The sequence below is a fragment of the Parus major genome, chromosome 2 (genome assembly GCF_001522545.3).
Source record: "Parus major isolate Abel chromosome 2, Parus_major1.1, whole genome shotgun sequence".
In the NCBI taxonomy this organism is placed as follows: Eukaryota; Metazoa; Chordata; class Aves; order Passeriformes; family Paridae; genus Parus; species Parus major.
In genome coordinates, this window is record NC_031769.1 from 36,435,507 (window position 1) to 36,458,029 (window position 22,523).

At 38.2% G+C, this 22,523-nt stretch overlaps 1 protein-coding gene across 2 annotated transcripts; it reads left to right on the forward strand.

The window, feature by feature from the left end:
* Positions 1–5,837: 5,837 nt before the first annotated feature.
* On the forward strand, positions 5,838–22,496 carry RAB5A (RAB5A, member RAS oncogene family). 2 transcript variants are annotated; one of them, XM_015618544.2, is made up of 6 exons: positions 5,838–6,044; positions 11,731–11,982; positions 15,360–15,511; positions 16,613–16,735; positions 18,567–18,660; positions 21,001–22,496. In XM_015618544.2, the coding sequence occupies exons 2-6, from the start codon at positions 11,820–11,822 to the stop codon at positions 21,114–21,116; spliced, it is 648 nt and encodes a 215-aa protein (XP_015474030.1). In that variant the 5' UTR covers positions 5,838–6,044; positions 11,731–11,819; the 3' UTR covers positions 21,117–22,496. The 2 variants fall into 2 exon arrangements, with proteins under 2 accessions (XP_015474030.1, XP_015474031.1); XM_015618545.3 differs by lacking the exon at positions 5,838–6,044 and adding an exon at positions 8,464–8,649.
* Positions 22,497–22,523: the final 27 nt, after the last annotated feature.

Consider the following 22,523-nt stretch of genomic DNA (forward strand, 5'->3'; position numbering starts at 1 on the left):
CCCCCCCGTCCTGCCCCTCACAGCGCTCCGCCATCCCCCCGGCACCCAGCCCCCCCGCCCTACCCCTCACAGCGCTCCGCCATCCCCCGGCACCCAGCGCCCGCCGTCCTGCTCCTCACAGTGCTCCGCCATCCTTCTCGCACCCAGCCCTCCATCCTGGCCCCTCATCCCCCTCACACCGGCGCCCATTTCTTCTCCCCTCACAGCGTTTCCTCCATCTCCTTCAGCACCCGCCACGTCCATTACATCTCACACCCCTCGGCGAAAGTCAGGAAATAAATTGCATTGGGCTGTTCCGTAAATGACATGATCTAGAAAAATAATTAAGGCCCAGAGGTCCCATATTTCTTAGAACGATTGTTAAATCTTTAAAAATATACTGGCTTTCAGATAGGCGGGTTGAATCTTGAGGTCGAAAGGAGGTCTTATATGGTCAGAAGTTTGATCAAAGTTTCAATCTTTATTACTGTAATAAAAAATTCTGCCCCTTTCACGGATGTCACATTAAAATATGTCATATTAAAATATTGTATGCTGGAGCTGTTTCTCTAGAGAAAACTGCCGCTCCCACCCACACACAGCATGGAGGTGGGTGAGAGAAGCCCTTCAGCACTACCCCAGACACGTGAGTGCTCTCACTGTTTGTCTTAAATGAGTCAACACCTCATATATCTAACCCACTGTATTTGATTTTTAGAAACAAATGTGGATTATTTCAGAAAAGCAGCGTGGGTAAGACTGAACAAGTTTCACCGCTGTTTAACAGACCCTCAGTTCTTACAAAGACTTTTATTCTCAGATGACATTTAGCAAACTATCCCCTTCTTCCCGGCAAAACATCTCCATTTTATCACATCCTGCTCCATTCTCCATAGTCCTTTGGTGGTAAAACAAATTTTAGATAAATATACAGACCTTAATCATAATCAATCAAACTATTACCAGGTTGTGGCCATTTTATTCTCTGCTCTAACATTTGTTTGGTAAGGACTTTAAATGAATGATGATAAATTAAAACTAAATTAATTTCCTACGAATGGAAGGTGAGAGGCTCCAGCAGTTACTGCTGTGTAATGATCTGCTCCAGCTGTCCAAGTCGCCAACAATATTTGTCAGTGCCATGATCCATGAACTTCCAGCACATACATATGTATCTTTGTCTTCTCCAGGCAGAACCATCATGTATAGCATCAACTGTGATCTAGCTGTGGCAATGCTGGTGCCCTTTTTCAAAAGAAGTTATGTGTTTTTCTGCTGTAGACATGGCTGCACCACACCCCTAATACGGAACATCCACATCCACTTGGGAACTAAAGAAGCTCTTGTAAAATCTTAATGTGTTCAGTTATTTTCATATTTCAATCATATTTGTTATTGCTTGAAGTTCAGACTGTTCCTACCAAATAAAGCAATAATTCTTGGTAGTTTAATAAATAAAATGATTGGTTATGTCTTGCCTTGTGATCCATTCATCTGCAAAGTGTAATTTCTATCTAGTAAAGTTGTCAGAAGGGAGAACTATTTATAGAGAGGAAGAGCAAAGTACAGTAATGTAAAAATTAGATATTAATAATAGGGTGCAGGAAACTGGGACGTTTTTATCCCAGGATAAAATTCAGGAAATGGAATTTTTGCCCTTGTGTTTGTTGTATGAGATGGCTCTCTACCTGTGCTCAAGGTGCTATCATTTTTATATATTCTGTGCATTGCTGATTTATTTTTGCCTTGTTTTTTCCCCAGCAGGTGGCCACACTTGCTAATTGAAAGCATCCACTCAGCCTCCATGGAGTGGGTTTTGTCAAAGGCACAAAAATAGGATTTGGACATGTAAAAATGCCTATTGCAGAAACAAGTAGAGCAGAAGTCCACAGCCTTCTTTTTTTTTTTTTTTTTTTTCCTCTCTGTGCTTCTTTTCTTTTTTGCAGAAACGTGGGTTCCCTATAAATCAATTTGAAACCTACTGACAATATATATTCTTTCCCATAATTCTTCTCATTCTGGAATCAGTGTCATATCCATTCTTTCTTATACTGAAAGTTATTTTGGCCACAAAAGAATATTTGTGGAGTGGGAAGGACCTGTAATTTACAGATAAGATGATGAATTAACAAAAAACAATTGAACTCAATTTTCAGGAAAAAAAAGATCAAAACTTTCTTTACTTCAGCATTAATTTGTCATCTCCTATGTCAAAATTAGGATCTCTAGAGAAAGCCGTTTGGAAAAAGTTGAACAAAATTTTCCATTCTACAGCAGCACTTTTTTTCCTCAACAGTACTTGACATTTCACTAGTTTCTAACATCCAATCCCCACAACCTAATGCCTTTTTCTGTCCTGTTTAGGCTAAAACAGAGGAATGGAAACCAAAGCCCTGCATTTTACTTTGTTTAAGGGGTGCAAACACCCCATGTTCTGCAACACAGCTCTCGCTCTGACTATGGTGCTGGCATAGATCAGAGTCAAAGCACTAAGTTTGTAGATTCCTTTAGGTCCCTGAAGGCCAGAGAACTCCATGTAAAACACTGCAAATGTTGCAAAATGTCTGGATTACGTCAGCCATGTCGATGCACTTTGCTGTTACTTTGCCTGGTTGCTTTCATGTTTTTTTATTCGAGTAATTTATGGATAGCAAGTGACTGTTTTTTATGTGCTACACCCCTTCTGTATGTAATTATATGACCAAGCCAATGTAGGTACTGAGAAAATGTACACAAGTAGAGATAGAAGACAGAAAAAAAGACTGTTAAAGAAAAACAAAAATTGGGAAGTTAAAACATAATAAAAGATTCTATACGTCCTCTAAAGTCAACGTCCACTTATTATTACATGTTTAGCATTAGATTTAAACACAAAAAGGCTGAGCAGAACATAATATTAAAACTCTGCAGAGAAATGCTAAAATAGATGGAAAGCCACTTGGTGAAACCATGACCCAGTAACATAAATTTGTTAATATCACCCAGCAGTTTCATTTTTGGTATATGATATATGAACCACGATGAAATAAAACATGAAATCATGACCACCGGTAGGGGCTGTGTGATTTCAGAGCTTTCCTTCAACATCTTTTTTGTGCAGACTACAACAGAAGAAACTTGTCTTCACCACTGGAATTCACATAGACCTGTCAAGCCTGAAATACAGCAACTGGAACTTGGTAATTTGATTATTGCCACATTCTTTTGTGCCTCTATTTCACACATTCACAGTGAACCTTTGGTGTTTGCTGTCACAAATTCTGTCAGCATCAACTAGATATGAGCAATTTGGGTATTTCACAAAGCAAGGGAGATGTACTACAGCTCTGCATTGCAGTCAGTTAAGTTAGACAGCAGGAACCTCCTGGATGTAAAACAGGCTTCCTAACAGCAACTGTATCATGTGAATAGAATTCCTGAATCAAAAATTCCACTTAGCCTTGAACTAAAGATACATCTGATAATCTGAAAGATGGTTTAAATTTTATAAAGTATTTTTTTTATATTAGAAACATAGATAGTGATCTTTACACATGGAATAGTATAGTCTTTTATTTTATAAGATTAAGTAAAACACAAAATGTCATGTATGACATGTTTAATCTCTAAACTGAATTTAGTTCAAGTAATTCTTTGAATTAATCTGAATTTAATAAATTCTAAAGATTCAGTGTAATATTTTTCCACAAAATCTGTACATGTTTGTTCTGTGTCTGACTGAGATGGAGTTAATTTTCTTCATAGTAGCCTGAATGGTGCTGTGTTGTGGATTTGTGACTAAACTGCTGTTGATAACACAGCAATACCTCAGCTACTGCTGAACAGTGCTCGCACAGGGTGAGGACTTTCTCTTTTTCCCCAATTTGTCATCAGCCCCACCCAGGCAGAAATGCTGCTGATGGTCCAGAAATGTGGGAGTGGAATACAGCCAGGACAGCCAACCCAAACAGATCGAAGGGATATTCCATCTCACGCAGCATTACTCTCAGCAATAAAAAATGGAGGTAGACAATGGAGATGTCTTACAAGTTGGCTGCTGGAGACTGTCTGGACACTGGTCTATTTATGGGAGGTAGCCAGCAATTTCTTTGTATTGCCTTTTCACTTACACTTTCCTTCATCTATTACACTGTCTTTGTCTTAACCCACAAGATTTCCTGCTTTTGTTTGTCATGTTATGTTCTCTTACTGCAGGGAGGTGAGTGAGTGAGTGAGTGAGCAGCTGCCAGCTAGACTGGATGCTATCTGGTGCTCCAATGCATGCCTATCAGGTGTGTAATAAAACACATTTAGTTATCAGGAATCTCCTGTTTGCTCAGCAAATCCTGAAATCAAGTTGAACATATTGAGACCAGTCAGAGGGTTATGACAAATAAGCAGTGTATTAGGGCAGGATTACATGATTTAAAGGACAACTCTTAAAAACATTTAGCAAACTCACAACTCAAAAAATTTTGTATACTTTCAAACATGTTTCTCTGGAGCTAGTCTGGCACTCTATATCACTGGTGAATGCAAAGACTATTTTACTTTCTTTGAAGCTACATATTGGCCTTTCACAAAGCACTTACGTAAGTGATCAACTTAATAAAGTAGGAAGGGGAAATTGTTACTCTGAGAGTAAACTGGTACCAACAGAATAGTATATGAAAAAGAAGTGATGAAGAGTAAAAGAACATTGTTTTCACTCCATTCACTTCAGTATGTGAAGTATTTTGTACAAAGTGTTGAAATGTCATACTAGGGAAGGGGAAAGTAGCATAATACTGACCACAGGCTTTACATAACTTGATTTCTGCTTTATTTAAATATATATGGTTGAACTAAAACATGTATTTTAAGAATACAACAACATTGCTTTGATTATTTCCTATGATAGAGTATCTAACCAACCTTCATTAAATTGTATCAATTACTAAATACCATTATTGATAAACTTACTAAATGTCTTATCAGTTTGATTGTTTTATTATTTCTTTTGAATTCCAACTTTTAGACCTTGTTAAAGGTGCCATACCGAAGAAATACTTATCATGATGGCTCTGTTTCTGCTACAACCCGCTTGCAGCCTGTGGCCAGCTGGCCTATATCCTGCTCTCTCACAAGGTCATGCTTAGCGCTATGAAGCAATCAAGACTTGTTCTGCATTAGTAACCCGTTTTCTTCAGTTTTTAGCACTCTGACAAAAATGAGCCAACCTGTAAGGCTTTATCAGTGCCTGTTCAGTGTTTAAAAAAGGGAAATTCCAGATGGCAATTCAGGTTTTCTTATGCAGTTCCTCCTTTCAACTCATTTATAGCTTCGGAAAGTGGTTATTTCAAAGGATTAAAGCAGAACTTGTCTGTGTGTGTGATACCCAGCTCCCATCCCTGGCACCTCAGTGGCCTCCTCAGGCTGCAATGCAGTCCCTAGAGGATTGGCAGAGAATCACGGAATAGTTTGGGGTGGGAGGGACCTTAAAGATCATCCAGTCCCAACCACCCTGCCTTGATCAGGGGCGCCCCTACTACAGACGGTTGCTGAGAGCCCCACCCAGCCTGGCCTTGAACACTGCCAGGGATGGAGCATCCTGAAATTCTCCCTGCAACCCATTCCAGTGTCTCACCACCCCCACCGTAAATGGAAGATGGAAGACGCGCGGATCGCTCCCGGGAACTCTTCCCCCCGGGCGCTGGGGAGAAGCGGGAGCCAGGGAACACCCGACTGCCAGAGCGCGGCTCGGCGGCCGCGGGAACAAAAGGAGGAGGGGGAAAAGGTGGGAAAGAAAGGGAGTCACGTGACTGGCGCGGGCGAACCGGAAGGGCACGGCGCGTGCGGGCGTGACGTGGCGACGGCGGAAGTGCGTGCTGTGTGTGTGTGAGTGTGTTTTGGTCGGGGCAGAGGCGGCGGAAGTCGGCGGCGGGGCTGGGTGAGGCACGGCTGCGCCCCCGCCCCTCGCCCCCACCGAGGAGCCGCCTCCCCTCTTACCCCTCCTCCGCCCACCCTGCCCCGGCGCGCCCGCCGGCCCCGACCGACGCGCGGACAGACGGACATCGCTGCGCCGCCGCCCCGGCTCCCCTGGCCAGGTGAGGAGGCGGTGGCGTCGCGGGGGGGCCCCGGCGGCGGCGAGACCGCCTTGTCCGGGCTCCTGCCAGCGGCCGCTCCCCCGGCGCTGCGGGAGCGTCGTGCCGCGGTACGGGTGGCCGAGGCGGGCAAGGGAGGGGAGGCTGCTCTCTCCCTTCCCGGCTCAAAATGGCGCCCCCGGTTTTCCCACTTCCCCTTATGGGGAAGAGTGCCTGGAAAAGAGCCGCGGGGGAGGGGAGGTGGCGGCGGGGGTTGGAGGGGCTGGGCCCGGGAGAGCGGGGATCCTCCCCTGCGTGCGGGCGCTCCTGCAGAGAGGTATCGCTGTCTGGGGCCGGCCGTGAGGGCTGTGCCCCTCGAGTTGCTTGTGAGATATGGAAGGGGAGGTTGGGTGATGGGTCCCTCGCTTTCCCTTTCGCTTGCGTCTGGAAGAAGGACGGTGAGCTAGGTGGGGAGTAAAATGCTCCCGACAAGGCGTCGCCATCGGGGGGATCGCGACAGGCCTAGTATGCTGGATATCTTCTGCACTGCACTGAATCGGAGCGAGACACAAAGCTAGGGTAGGGTGGAGGAACACACCTAAGCTTTCTGTGTTTTAGGGAAGAGCTGAATTGCATAAGAACCATCAAAATATTCCAAAAGTGGGCCATGAAACGCTCTTCTCTCGGCCTTTTTAATGATTTTTTTTCCTACCTTATACCTCTTTTAGAGCTTGGGGATAGAAATGAAAGGGTAAACAGCTGATTAAGCAGCTGAAATTAATCGGTTTCTTTCATGTAACGTTTCAAAGCAAAAATCATGGGATTTTTTATTTTTTGCAGTTTTATAGTGACTATTCAGAGTTACAGTCAGGCTTACCTACAGATTGCATGTAGGTATTGTTCTTCCATCATGAGCAATGCTAGGAAAAGGTAAATGTTGGCTGAAGTGAGGTGGCTAGAGACAATGGTATTATAGTCATCAGTTACATTTCCTGTATGATAAACCAGTTTATCTGAAAGCAATTGGTACCATTCACCATTCGGATGAGCTTATGAGATTGCTATTACCTTTAATTGTAGGGCTCTGATTTTTTTGCAGCAACTGTATTGATTCGCTTGTTTAACTTACAGTCTCATTATGTTTCAATGTTAGCTGGCTTACATGTGACAAGCATTTTGCTAGTTGTTCCCGTCACTGTCTTGAACACTGCAGTAAGGTGTCACACTAATTCTGCTGAACCTGGAAGGAATAGCAGAAAATTCGGTTAGTAGGAGTGGCTAATATATAAGGCTATATAAAAGTAGAAAATTACTGCTTTTTAAAACATTCAGAAGAATCCAGTATAAAGAAATTTAGATAGTAGCTGCAGCCTCAGCACTGTAGGCTTTATGTCTGTTAATGCAATGTACAGAAGTTTATTAGTAAGAAAAAGTGTTGTTTGCTATGAAATATAAAAGTGGTGCAATGTTCCAATTTTAAATTTATCGTGAATTTTTTTGTGTGGCCTTTTTATTTGATAATACACTTAATCACATTAATTTTAGGAACAGTGCTCACTGTCTTAATCTCTTCAGCAGGCTGGCTTTTGTCACCAGTGTTACTTTGATACTTCTGTATTAGCTGTCTTGTAGTTGAAAATAGGCCAGTGCTTATGCTTACATGACTGAACTATGCCATTAAATTGAGAATTTGTAGGTATTGGTGGGGGCTTATTGGTATTTTGTACAAAGACTCAAGCATAAGATTTGTGTTTGATCAGTTAAAATACTTAGGACTCTTTCATAAATAAAACTCAGACTACCCAACAGCATACAAATTGCTCTTCTGGGGTGAGAATGAATACCTAGCATCCAGTAAATTAGTTGGTGGGATTACCAGGAGTACTTGGCTAATAATATGCTCCAGGCTTTGTGTTTTGGCATTTTAGTATGGACCTGCTCTGTCATGGTGGAAATATTCAGAAGAGTGAACGTTCCTACTTAGCACCATGTATTTGTCCAAGATTATAAAAGTTTTGCCCAAGACTGCAAAACGGAGTTTTTATGTTCAACTCTATAAAAGCAAGAAAATGTCCCTCATTTCCATCCATCCCAAAATTTATTACACTATTTTCTTTAGCAGATTTTTATGTTAGAAGATCACTTCCATAACACCCATATGTACAAGTTTAAGAGCTTGTTTCAAGTCAAGCACTTGTGTACTTGCTTCTGTGTAGTTGAATGAAAATGTCTTATCCAAGTTTTCTTTCTTTACATATTCCAAACATATTGATTACATTGCTTACAAAATTGGAAGAGAAGGGGAGCCATGTTAATCGATTTTTTCCCAGAAAATTTTCACCAGAGCTGAGTTTGCAATGTATATGTAGAGTACTGAGTGTCCTATTCCACCCAGGTTCTCCAGGTTTGTGTTTTACTGATGAATTAAGAAATACTGGAATGAATGTGACCTGAGACTTGGAGTGTGCATGGGAGACTGTAGCATTGAAATCTACTTCTGAATCTTTGTGAAACACTGTGTGCTCAGCTCACATCTGTGAAAAAAACAGGCCAAAACCATTCTGTAGTGGCTGTCAAACTGCACTACTGCTTCTCTTCAGATTAAGCAGATACTTCTCTTGCTTATTGTGTAAGTATGCTGCCATGTTGTGAACTTTAACTACAGATTTTTGTCATAATCTGAAACTTCAAAAGATTATGATTTCCATATGCACTTATGGAAGGTGTTAGTGACTTCATTAATATGTCACAATCACCTGGATAGGCTCTCTCAGGTTTTCAGTCTTGCATTTTCTTTTATCCTGAGCTGTTGAAAAGTGGGTGGTATGACTAGTAGGTTTCATTATTAATTTATTGACTGTATTGATGCGACTGTTGAATGAATGAGGTTTGCAGTATGTTTCTTAGATGGCCTTCCTCTGAGGTACTGTGGTCTGCTATTCAGCTTGAGAGCTGGTTATTTTTGTACATGGTATCCGACTCTAGAATGATTTCAAGGGAGGGATGCTGTAAGAATGTAAACTTTGAAGTTCTCTGATAACTACAGCTTCTGTAACTTGGGCATCTGTAAAAATCCAACTAGATACTTTTCTTGACAACCTGTGTCAGCCTTGTGTTCTGAAGTAGTTTTGCAAAGGGTTGTAATTACTGGTTTATGAGGGATAAAAATCTGAATTACCTACAAACTCTAAATGCTCAGGTAAAACTGATAAATATTACGTGAGTTACATGTTTTTTTCTCATACCTCCTTTTGCTCTCAGTATGGGAAACAGCAAGCAAAAAAGCAGTCATAGGAAGTAACCTGTGCAATGGCTTGATTTCCTCACTGTGTGTCATCTAGAAGCCACTCGCCCTCAGGAGTACTAAGTCACACAGTCACTGGATGTTGTCCTTATGTCTTTATGAATGCTGCAGAGTCTGGAAAAGCATGGGATGTATTAAGATTAAAGGGTTTTAAATTATTTCATGGTTGTCCAAACACACTGGAATGCTACAGAAAACAGATGTTTTGGTTTGTTTTTTTTTTTTCATTTTAAAACAGAAATAACTTAATTGTCTTCATTACTTTTCCAAAGGAAAAGATAAACAAATGGCTCACAATATTCTGAACCACCTATATTTTGGTTATGCCTTGCTGCGTTCTCTATTGTAGTACAATTAGGGAGAGATTAATTGTTGTCGTTGATGCATTTTTATCCAAATCACTCCACAACTTCTGGTGCATATTTCTACAGCATGGAGGGGGAACCATCTTGCCTGAGAACCAACACACTAGTAGTGCAAAATTGCTGTTTTATAGTGTAAGGGTGAAAGGTCTGGTATTTTTAAAATAACTGAATCCATTCCTGTATTCTGAAATACTCCACCAAAATTAGTTTAATGAATAAGAATCATAGTATAGAATTAATGTGGTACTTAGTAAGAATGGTTGGTAGGTTTGCAGGGGCTTTTTTGCTTCATTATTTCACTGTGGAACACTTTCACATGTTTCTAAGAATATATAGCTAAAATGTGATGCTTGATAGATTGTTGTACAACCAAAATTTTAAAAATATATATTTTTGATTAAAGTATGATGTAGTAGTCAAATGGAACATGAACTCAGGACAATGCAAAATCATTATATCCTACCTCAAAGAAGGTAAATTATTTTGAGGGATATGAAAAAAGGAGGAACATGAGCAAATAGAAATGTTTCTAAGATGCTGAAAATATTTTTCAAGATCTGTATTCTGTTTCAAATGAGAAATGGAATATCTGTTTTTCAGCTATTATGTTATTCAGTAAATAATGAGTATTTTGTTCTCATTTATTCCATGAATATTAATTTGCAAGGGAGTATCTTACTAAAGGGTAAGGTTCTGCTAGACTTGAAGCACTTGGCAGGAAAGAAGGTACTTCAAGACTTGGTTTGAGGGAAAGGGAGAGTTAGGAAGGAGAAGGAAGACTTAGCATCTGAGCTAGGCCTGTAGCAAACTGGAACGCTCAAGTGCCTGATCTGTGTGCTAAGGGGTTTGAAATAGGAAGATGGCTAAAGACTACTGCTTGGTTTAAAATGTAATTGCTTTATCACAAGGAATAAAGAACGGGAAGTCACTTGAAACTATTATGTTTGCTTACTTTTTTGCAACATAGGAATTAAAACCGTTTTTTGCATTAGGAGCATGTGCTCTAACCTGACTTGCATCCTAGATGTTAGGAAAGTTTTATCCCTGTGAAGTGTGCTCAATTCAAATAAAGATTATCTGGAATAGGACAAAATTAGGGGCTAGTTTTGAGAGGTCTTTTATTTTGTATCTACTCTTGAGTGTGTAAAACCATAAATATTAGGGTCAGAAGTGGTACCTGCAGAGTCTAAAGGCTTCCTTTTCCATACGAAGTATATAAGTACTGTGGGTGGGGTTTTTTTAAGTAGCTGGAAAGAGGAGTAGGCAGACTAAGCAATATGCTGTTCATACTTGTTAAGAAAGATCTCTCTTGTTAATATTGACCTAGGACAAGTGTAAGTATTGGAAATAGAAATTTATCATCCTATGGTAGTTCTCTGGTAGCTTGTACAAAGCGGCCTGCAATTCTTACTGGTCAATTGGTTTTCTTATGGAAGGCTTCACTTTTGTTTCTCAGTACAGCTGTTAATTAGAGAGGGTATTAATGGTTTATATGTGAAGATCTGCACTTCTGTTTAAGGAGATTGTATTTGATAGATGGGATAGAAGTGAATGAACTACACTTGCAAAGAAGTTATACTGTGGTGATTGAGTTTTCCCAATTCGCTCAGTTTTTTAGCATCCTTGAGCAGCGCTGATTTTGGAATACTGGTTAGCAATAGCATGATTTTGAAAAGTTACTGCTTCTTGTCATTTGTTATTTTACTGACAATTTGAAAGTCTGAATCTGTTGTGTTATACATCAGTCTTGATTTGTTCAGAACTAACAGGAAAATGAGGTCTTGCAAGAAGAAGCATAATTGGATTTTAATGTGCTAATTTGAAGCTTTAATGGGAAGACTAGGTGTTGAAGAGGATAACTGGTTCATGTGTCATAAATTCTGGCTATAGCTGACTACTTACCAGTGATGGTACCTGTAGTCTGGACTGTTGACTTTGGTAAATACTAGGTCAAGTTATATATAATACATTGCATTAGTGAATGGGACTTGTCTTACTTGGTTTGTAAATCTAACGCACCCGCTGTCTTTTCACAAAATAGGTTGTTACTGGCGAAGAACCAGGATTCAGATCTCAGTGGAACTTGCTTTCAAAAGCTGTTGAAACAAAGGACTGCTTTCTAATTTGGACATGGCTAATCGAGGAGCAACAAGGCCCAACGGGCCAAATGCTGGAAATAAAATTTGCCAATTCAAATTAGTACTTTTAGGAGAGTCTGCAGTTGGCAAATCAAGTTTGGTGCTTCGTTTTGTAAAAGGACAGTTTCATGAATTTCAAGAAAGCACGATTGGAGGTGAGAAAATTACCCTGTTAATTTGTTTTGTGTTATGTTTTCATGTTGTCCTTGCCCTTGAAAACCTTTAATGTAGTGGCACTTCGAGAGTGGGTCATGAGCAGCAAGGGTCAAAACTGCGCCCTGTGTCAGTAATTGAGAACTGTATCTTTCTGAGTTAAATGTAAACATCCTTTTCAAGTGGAGGTAGTAAATGTGTTCTTGAACTGCATAGTTTTGAAATCTGGGCTTTATATTACATTTCGTATGTAAGTGGGCGTGTGGCTCTTTCAATTGTGCTGTATGCTTAATGCATGAAGTAACTGCTTGGTAAGAATTATGAGCTTAGTTTCTAGGAAAAAAAACCCGAGTATTGCATCTTCCAAAAAGCTTGTGTTTGTCACTTATGTATGCTGACTTCGATTTTGATTTTGGAGAACTTGCTTCATTTCTGGATATATTTCTGTGTTAGTAATCACAAAATTTATTGTGCTGTTTTTCCATTTTGTGACTTCAGACAAAACAGGTACTGGCTACTAGAATTAAAGAAAATCTGTTTAAACAGATTTTATGACACTCTTCACCTTGGCAGATTTCTTCAGTTATACTGTATTTTGGAGTTGTTTGTGATTTAAGCTATATTCCTTCTTAGATAAATTTAAACATATCCTAAAACTACTGAACAGCATACAGACTTTACAAAGTATGGATTTTATGAATTGATAAATACTCTCCAGTAGTTTCTGTTGCAGCTTGGATGAGTCAGCCTGTTCCATTGTAATATTTATGTGAAGGCCTTTCAGTCTTCTGTATGTGTCTTCACACACCAGCAGTTGTTGAAATGTAAAAACTCTGCAAAGCTTACAAAAATAAATGCAAGCTGAATTTCATTGCATGCTTCTTTTGCCCTATTTCTAGCTGTTACATGTATTTATTTTTCCTATCTGTTAGTGTGAATAGAGAACCACATATTTTCTACCTTAGCAATCTTACTAATGCACACTTCTGGCTTTGTGCATTTTATCATGGTTTGAGGATAGGTGTTGGTAGGAAAGTTTCTGTATGCTATGATAAACAGCTGTGTGGTAATATGGAGAGTTCTCAAAAGATGTGTAATGAATTAACTTTCCAGTATCAACAAGGTTTTTAGTTTAAAAAAAAGCTGTTAAAATTAAGTGTTTTGTTCCATTTCAGTGATCTCAAATTAATTTAACCTCCTTTTAGTTGTTTGGTTTTGTGGTTTTTTTGGGGTTTGTGGTTTTTTTTTTTTTTTTGTTTGGGATAACTGGAACCCTGTCACACTTCTGAAAATCTAAACAAAAGTTTAACAAGAGCCTAAGTTCAAGTTCAGATATATAAGACTTAGTGTAATCTGTATTAACTTGTGCCTCTTCTCTGTCAAATAGAAACAAGGAGATGCTGTATAATACAGCTGAGAGCTATTACATGCAGCAATGTTAGGAATCAGAAAAGTTTTCTTTAGAGAAACTGTCTAACTCTGTGGCTTGTAGTTGCCTAAGGCATAATTTTCTTTGTATACAGAAGGGCCATTTAACAAAGAGAGGCTTATGTGCATTGTGAATCTGGATAAAAACATCTGAAAAGGCGTGCAGTTAGAGGCAGACATGTTGGATGGTGGTGGTGTGGTTTTGCCTCTTCAGACTAGTGCAGCAAAGCCTGTTAGTTGTTTAAGACAAAAGTATGGCTGTTAAAGATGATAGACTTTCAGATAATTAACAGATGATTAATTGTCAATTTATTATGGCCTTGGCAAGGTCGAAGAAACTTAATTGGCATTTTAAAGTGGTTTAAGTGTTACTTTTGACAAAAACAAAAGGATTGTATAGAGTAAGCCAGTTGTTTAATTCTCTTTCTAAGTACATGCCTTCATTTATGCAGTGTAGGTATATTTTTCTGTTAAGAGAACAATGGGTGTGAAAACTTCAAAATCAGTTTGTTTAACATCTTGGCTCTGCCTTGGAGAAATATAATATTGAGCTGGTTCTGGGGAGGAAGCCCTTAGTTTAGTGCAGGATGTATGGTGTTTTTCCACTCTGTTTTGGTTCTGGGCTGCCTAGGGAGCTGCCAAGTGCAGCCTGTTCTACCAGTGTTCGGATATGTAGCATTTAGAGAGATTTATGTTTATTTAACATTGGAACATCAAAGCTTTTACCTTCTCCAGCCTGCCTGCTCATCTGTGATGGATGCTAATACCCCTGAAGCAGGAGCACCTGACCACTTAAGGAGTCAGCTTCTGGTCACGGTTTAACCCCAGCCAGCAACTAAGTACCATGCAGCTGCTGCTCACAGCTGAGACAGGGACACTTCTGTATGCTAGTTACAATGTCCTTTACAGAGCAAGATTGGCTTCATTTTGGTTTCTGTAATGAGTTGAGTTGAAGGTTGCAGCAGTTTTGGTATGATTCATAGGCTATGATGTCTCAGAGTATGTAGGGCAGATGAAATCCCAGGTATGCAAGCATTATGGGTCAGTGTCTCTTCAGACATTTGATTTAAGTTGGCCACAATCTGTCAGTGTGCCTAGTGATCAGAGTTCCTGCTTCAACTAAGTAGTGGGCTTTCCTTAGTTTTTAATACTGGTTTCTATGCTGTGTGGCCACTTACCTCCATACTTCTGATTGTACTGTAAACAGAATGGAAAAGTTTTACTAGGAGTAACTGTTTGAAGACTTAGAATGAGTTACTTAGTATTTTCTGTAACTTGGAAGACCATTATTTATGCTAAGGCATTCAGCTGTAGTAGCAATGGCTGCAGATTTTCCTCAAACTGCAGGGTGTTGAAATTGTGCTGAAATTAATTCCTGAGATGACTTGCAAAGTCAAAAATATAGCTGCTTTGAGAGCAAGAACTTACAAGAAGTGCTTTTTCCTTCCAGACCTGTTAGTTAAGGTGAAGCTGAAAAACAAAGTTTTAAGATACTGGTCAAATAATATGAATGTGTAGAACTGAAAATATCTGAGCTGTTAACTGTGTGTGTGTATATATATACGCACATATATATATATATATATATATAATGTATAGCTGTTAGCATGTTATAGCATGATGGGATGCTGTTACTGGTACTCTTAATACACAGACTGCTTCAACAGACTGTATCTAGAAGATTTAAGAGAAGGCTTACAGTTATTCAGATTCACTATTTTCAAAAGGGGAATTCTTTCCAATTTTTGCTTTCTTATGTCTAACTTGAGAAAAGTCTGATTGTTTAAATAACTCCTTTGTGTTGATCAGTTAAAGACTGTCAGCTAATGCTTTTATCAAATCTATTGTAATAGTAGGTTTGAATTGTTTTGCATGGCTGTGAACATAACTATATATGAATGTAGAGATATAAAGCAAACTTCTGTTTTCAGCACCTCTGTCTTTTTTGTAGCTGCTTTTCTAACCCAGACTGTATGTCTGGATGATACAACGGTAAAATTTGAAATTTGGGATACAGCTGGGCAAGAGCGGTACCACAGTTTAGCACCCATGTACTACAGAGGAGCACAAGCAGCTATAGTGGTATACGACATTACAAACGAGGTAGGTACTGGATTAGGGATGCACAAGGGGCATTTGGAACTTACCAGTCTCACACTGATATATACTTAGTTTTTCTTACTGACTTGTGTAAATCAATTCATCATTTTGTAGAATCATAGTTCTAACAATCCAGCCTGTGTTTGAATGGGAAGAAGCCTTTAAAAGTCATCTAGTCCAACACTCCTGCCACTTCTGCTGGATCAGATTGCTCATTTCATACTGTACTGTGTAATTTCAATTTATGTCTCTAAACTTTTTTGGCTAAAAGACTGTTTCTAGGGTTGGGATTTTTGGGTATTGTGGGGAGGTTTTTTTGTCTTGTGGTTGTTTGGTTTGGAGGGTTTTTTGAGATTTTTTTGTTGGGGGTTTTTTGGTTGTTGGGGTTTTTTCGTTTGTTTGTTTGTTTGGGGTTCTTTTGTGTTAAAAAGACAGAAAGAAAGAGAAAAAATCCTCTTGTAGAAGTGTTTCTAAACCACCCTTAAATCAGTTCATAGAGTTTGAGCTGTTGCTCTCATCCCATTGCTGCTGGCACTTTTATTTCTGATAGTGAAGGCATTATTTTAATACTGTATTTTTGCAAATTTTGATTGAGGATTGGAAAAGTAGCACAAGCTATTCAGACCAAAACCTAATGTTATTAAATTTCTTTTTATTTAAACTTAGATCAGATAAACTTCATTTGTTTCTGATGAGACTTAAAATCCAAAGCTTTCAAAAAACCCCAGAAATCATTTACCATAATGAACAGTCATCAATAATTAAAAAGTAATTTTGAGGCCTTTCCAATATAGTTGTTCATACACTTGAATCTTCTAGAAAAACTGAAATTCCTCTCTTAACCACTTCTTTCCTTACTCTGTCTACACAAAGATTGTCTTACCTACTTACTTCAGCATTATCCCAGCTAAGCACAGTTGAGAACTAAGGTAGGGATGTTTAATTTTGGAAGCTCAGTTGGCAGTTTGGAGTGTGCCTTTGGACTAAGGTAGCAAGCTTTGCATTGGCGTTTCATGCTTGAAGTGTAGATAACAGAGATGGGGATAATAGGTGAGTGCAGAAGGATGATAAAACTCAGTTGCATCATTTTGCAATCATTAACAGGAGTCCTTTGCCAGAGCGAAAAATTGGGTCAAAGAACTTCAGCGACAAGCAAGTCCTAATATTGTAATAGCTTTAGCAGGAAACAAAGCTGATCTAGCTAACAAAAGAGCTGTGGATTTCCAGGTATGTACATGGTTTTTGTTCACAGAAATTACATTTTGTTTGAATGGATAGTAAATAAACCTAGGGGGAGATTATATGCATAGCCTAGCTAGTTATTATGGAGGTCATGCTGTTAAATATAAATGTCAACTGAGACTAATTAAATTATATATGCTACCAAAAAACCTATTTCTGTACAAGTAATATGGAGGAATAGACTTTTTGGAATAATTAATTTTACTTTGAGGAATAATTAATTGATTTGTGTATCTTTAAGGCTAATTGAATACCCATTCTTTGATGTGACCTCTTTCTGTCTTCTGTCCAAAATTACTGGTAACTAGAGTTTCAGGGGATGAGATATCAGTAACTTAGTGCAAACTCTTCTGTCTGACTTGTCAGCCAGGGAATTTTGATTATCGTATGATACAAAGCTGATTGATGTGCCTAACTTGTTTAGGCTGTACTGTTGAAGCAGTGTTCAAATTTTAATTGGGCTTTTCATGGCATTTCTTTTGGTTTAGTGATTACATCTGTGCTCTCACTGGTGTATTTTATCTTCTAGAAAGTTTAATCAAGTCATCAGAAAATAGCCTTTTAGCTGAATTAAACTAACTGCAGGTAGTTTTCGTCCATTCCTGATTGACTGATTTTGAATTAAGAGTGTATTTATTACTCAGTAATTTATGGTTTTTAATCTGTGTTTGGGGTCACCATATGAGATACAGCTGCATGTAGTAATGAATCTTTCTTTAACTATAGAGAACTGAATTATAAGGTTAGCAGTGGTTCAGGTGTTTTGCTGCCAGTTTTCTAATTTTATACTTCTGTGACAGTTGACAGGAGGCTTTGATGTTTTATCAAAGAATATGGTATTTAACAAAAATTTCATACATGACTGCAGTTAATAATGTAATCACATTTAACTACCAGAGTAGACCTACCTGCACTATTTTTTGAACAATTACAGTCTTCATGTTTTTTAAATATTAGGGGGTTTGCTACTGTGAATTTATGTGGATTTATGGGCTCCTTGTGGGCCTGACAGGCCTTTCTCATTGCAAATCACAGATTCTAGGTACTTGTTAATATGTTGTTTCAGCTATAATTACATGGATCTTAGCAGGAGTCACAATTACAGAGTGCTGTAGATTATTCTTATCATCATAGGTGTTCTGTAGTTCAGCTTTTTTTTCAGATTTCTTTTTGAATGCAAAGGCGGTTACATAATCATAAGAAGCTAGAGATTCGCAGCTGAATTGACTAATAAGGGGCAAAAATAATAAGGTTCTTATGAGCAGTGTATCAGATTAAAATTCATACTGAAAAGGGAGGTAACATGGCAAAATACTGAATACTGCTTATTTGCTATAACTGTGAATTTGTATAAGGGTAAAAAAACTGTTCTGATCCATCTGCATCAGTAGTTGAAAGATTCAAGGTAGTTCACAGACTGCCTTTTTCCAGGGTAATAATGGACTTGCTGAAATTTGATGGCACTTTCTGAAGTTTATTTGTTCTTACTGTCAGAGCTAATGTTCTGTGTTGGGGTTGTCTCCTTCATAAATATTTTAATTTATTATTTAGTTTTGCCTGAGATTTTTCCACCTGGATATTTTTAAGATTAGTAGGGATCTTTAAGATTCCACTTCTAATTGTTTAACGAATTGGTGGAATTGTAACTTCTCCATACCTGGTGTATAACATTGTCAGATGAGTGTTTCCACAAACTGTCATTCTTTCAAAATGCTGTAGAGATTGTTCCTTTGTAGCAATTAAAAGTACAGTGAGTAATGATTGTATGAGGTTGTTTTGTTTTGATGAAGTATTGTATTCTTATTTTAAATTTCAGGAAGCACAGGCTTATGCAGATGACAACAGCCTATTGTTCATGGAGACGTCTGCCAAAACATCTATGAACGTAAATGAAATATTCATGGCAATTGGTAAGTTTATGAACAAACTGAGAACTGTAAAGGGAATGGTTTTCATGAGATTCAGACCACAACAATCTTCCTAACCTAAGATCTGTGTTTTTCATGTAAGTTATTTCTGGTGTTGAAGTGTCCTTAGGCCTTTTCATTTGTTCAGTTTTGTTTAAGCACCTATCTGAAATCCAAAAGCTGTGCCAAAGATGGCAGCATGTGCTTAAATTCAGTGTCCAAGTTATAAATAAAGGACCCTGCATGTGAAAAGTAAATCTACTCATATATTTTTAACGTAATCTTAGGGATTTCTGTCAAGATTCTAACATGTAGTAGTAAGCATAAACCAAGATTTTTTGTGTGCTCCAATGATACCCAAAATTTTATACAACTGTTAATAAACTTCTGAAGGTGGAGGAAAGAGACTTCATTTTCAAGGCTGGCCAATAAACTATTTAGTAGTAACCTTAATTATAGTAGGTGCTTTGCTAGTGGGTAATAGTAATGAATAGCATCAAATAAACTCTTTCCATTTTATTTTGTCTGTTTGCACCTCTCTAACCCACTTTTTTGTGAAAAAACATCACTGATATTAAAATTAAATGTTTTTAAAGAGGTGTTAATCTTCTGCTTTCTAAGCCAGAGAGCAGGAGGTAATTTGTGATGCCTTTCAAACTTCCAGCAGATGCAAATTAAATTATCAGTATAGCAACACTTTATAACAAGTACTTGCTTCATATTTACTATAAACACTTGAAGAAGGGGGATAGAATCACTTAACTGTATGACAGGAAAGTATATTTTTCTCACAAATGTTCAAGATAGGCCTGCATTTAATGATACAGAAATGCTTAATTGTATTGTTCTGGTGAAATTTCAGAATTACTGTGTTTAATGGTGCAGTTTGTTTCCTGTTTAAAAAAAAATCCCCAAAATCTGTCTTTTCTTTAATTTGATATATCAACAATAATTCCTGCCTCTATATTTTAATGAAGGCTACAAAGTAAATTTGAGGAAAAAAATGTCCAATTAATAACTGTGTCTGCAATGTTTTTTGCCCATGTGAGTGTTTTACATCAGTGGGGTGAAATTCATTTTTGTCAGTGCATCAGAACAAGCTCTGTGCAGTAATAGACTCTGAAAGGAAATTTTGATGAGGTTATAAGTATTGCATGTAATTTGGGACAGCCTGCAAAATGTAGATGCGTTCCTCAGGACCATGTGCAAATATGATCTTAAAGATGAGAGAAAATAAAAAATGAGAATGTTGAAAGAGCTATTGGATGCAAGCTGCAGCTGCTTGTAAATTGACTGTTTCAACACTCATTCAGAGCTCACAGTTCAAAAACCCAGTGTTAATTCAGTTCTAGATACAGCTCTAGAATCCAAAACATTGCTCTGAAGACATTTTTCTTTTGGTGCTTTGTCTCTTTGTACTGGCTCAGCAGCTTAGTACCATGTGGATTCTTGGGTTTTATCACAGAACTGTAGAACAGCCCTCAGAGGATCCCTGTGGCCCACCCTTTTGCCCAGCACCCTGAGGTTATCTGGTACCACAACAAGTTGATGTCTGCTCTGCAGTTGGTTTTTTTTTTTTTTTTGGCTGATAAAGTTCTTTTAAAAACTGACAGAAGTAGTTACTTTGCAGGGAAGCCATTCAGCCAGCCTATAGAACAATGGTGGTTGTTGGGCCGTGGTAAGATAGGCCCATGGAAGTCCTTTGTGTAGAATTTAGCAATTTCCTGATAGAGAGAAATCTAGGAGAAGTTACTGCTCAGAAGGGTGGCAGCTTTCACCCTTAGTTTTCATGTTAAGACTGAGGAGGAACCTTGGAGCTACAAGGGCAACAAAGAATTTGCCAGTCAATTGACTCTAAGAACTGGAGAGAAGAGACAGCTTGGAAAAAATATGAGTGTCTTGATCTGGTGCTGAGGGCCATTTTATATGTTGTCTGCAAACACTTATTCTGGCTGGTTATCTGGGAACTGCTTGACCCATTTCTGTCTGTATTTTGTGCCTTTTCAATATTTCTCTATATTTTTGCATTAATATCCTTATCTTAAAGCCTGTTCTGTGTGGGTGGATTCCCACAAGAGCTGTCATTTGCTGGCATAGCACACCTGTGCAGATACGTTTTGCTGCTCAAGTTACCAATGTATTTCACTCCTGGAAATCACAGACAAAGTAGCTAATCATTAAGAAGTAAAGTGTCTTCACTTCTTCCATTACCAATGCACTGAATCAAATCTGGTTATACAATGAGTATACTGATATGCCTATAATGTGTTGTTCTGTTTATTCTGGTGATTCAATCTTAGTAAAATCTCAGGTTTAATTCTTTACTTCCTGTTCACCTTACAGCAAAAAAATTGCCCAAGAATGAACCACAGAATGCAGGAGCCAGCTCTGCCAGAGGAAGAGGAGTAGACCTTACTGAACCCACACAACCACCCAAGAGTCAATGTTGTAGTAACTAAAAGATCAATTGCTTTAAACTGTTCTGAATATTCTTCTGCTTCCTAACTGTTAATAACCATGGAATTGGAGTGCTTAACCTGGTCCAGTACAGCTTCCAAACAGCGAAGAGACTTACGATAATAGTCAAGTTCATGATACAGAGTTTTCTTTTGACCTAAAATTTTAACATGCATGTATCCACCACTGGCTGTAATGTTTCAGCAGTAGAGGGGAGATGGAAGCGGAATAAACTTCCTTCAGTTGAAAGGTTTCAAAAAATCAGTTGTTATTATTAGGGGTGTAGAAGAAATACTTTCTGTGGACCTAATTGGCCAGTTCCTGTAGCCTCGATACTGATCACTGTTATAATAAATAGAATTGGGTCTTTTCATAATTTTCAATTGTGCTTTAAAACCTCCTTAGAAACAGGGTCTAAAAATTACTTAAACTTATTTGCAGTATTGATGCAACCAGTTGTTTCTGCAGGTATCCACTGTTTAGTTATACATTCCATAGGTTAATAATTTTATTACAAATAATACTTGCATTAACAATTTTAAGAATCCTATGCTTGCCAGAAAGTGGAGTTTTAGTTGGTACACTGTATGTAAATTATATCAACCCAGTTAGTTATCTTAATGAATTAGTGATGAATCAAGTCTAACTTCATTTCTAATCTGTTCAGAGGGTACAGACCAGTAAATTCAACTCTACAACTTAGGATATGGGGTTTTTTGTCCTCTACAAACTGTAAGAGCTCTTCAAGTAAAACCACAACAAACTTGGTGTCTGTGACTTCTTTCTTGTTTCTGATCATTGCTGGCCATTACAGTTTGTTTTTCCCCTAAGGAAAAAAACATAGTGCACTAACAATTATGTACATCCAACTTGATTTTAAATTTGGATATTAATGTACTGTAAATAGGTACTCTGCATTGTAGTCTACATTTGTTTAATACTTTCTGTAATATTTAAGAGTTGCTTAAAGGTATACAGAATGTACAGTTACTTAAAGCTAACTTTTTTCCTCTCTAATCAAAGGGGGTTCTGAGTTCTTCCTTTATGGCTAGAACAGTAATAAATGATGCTCCTGTATCTGTAACATAAGTACTGCTGTCTGTCAGTAATGAACTTCGCAACTTTGTTTTCCAAAGTACATTTTATTTTGATCAGTCCAGTATATTGCACTAATTCGTTTAGTTATTTTCATTATATGAAATCTACAAAGTGTGTCAGAAGAGATGAATTAGTCTATTTAAATGTTGAACTGATAGAAACTTACTTGTGCAGATTTTAAATTTGCAGTAATCTGGGTTTAGCAAGAAAAATGACAGTTCACCAGTGTTTAGTTTTATATTGAGGTGCTCAGGTTTGAATAAAGTGGTTTAAAAATTTTTTGATTACTGTTTCTTATTGAGAGTTTCAGA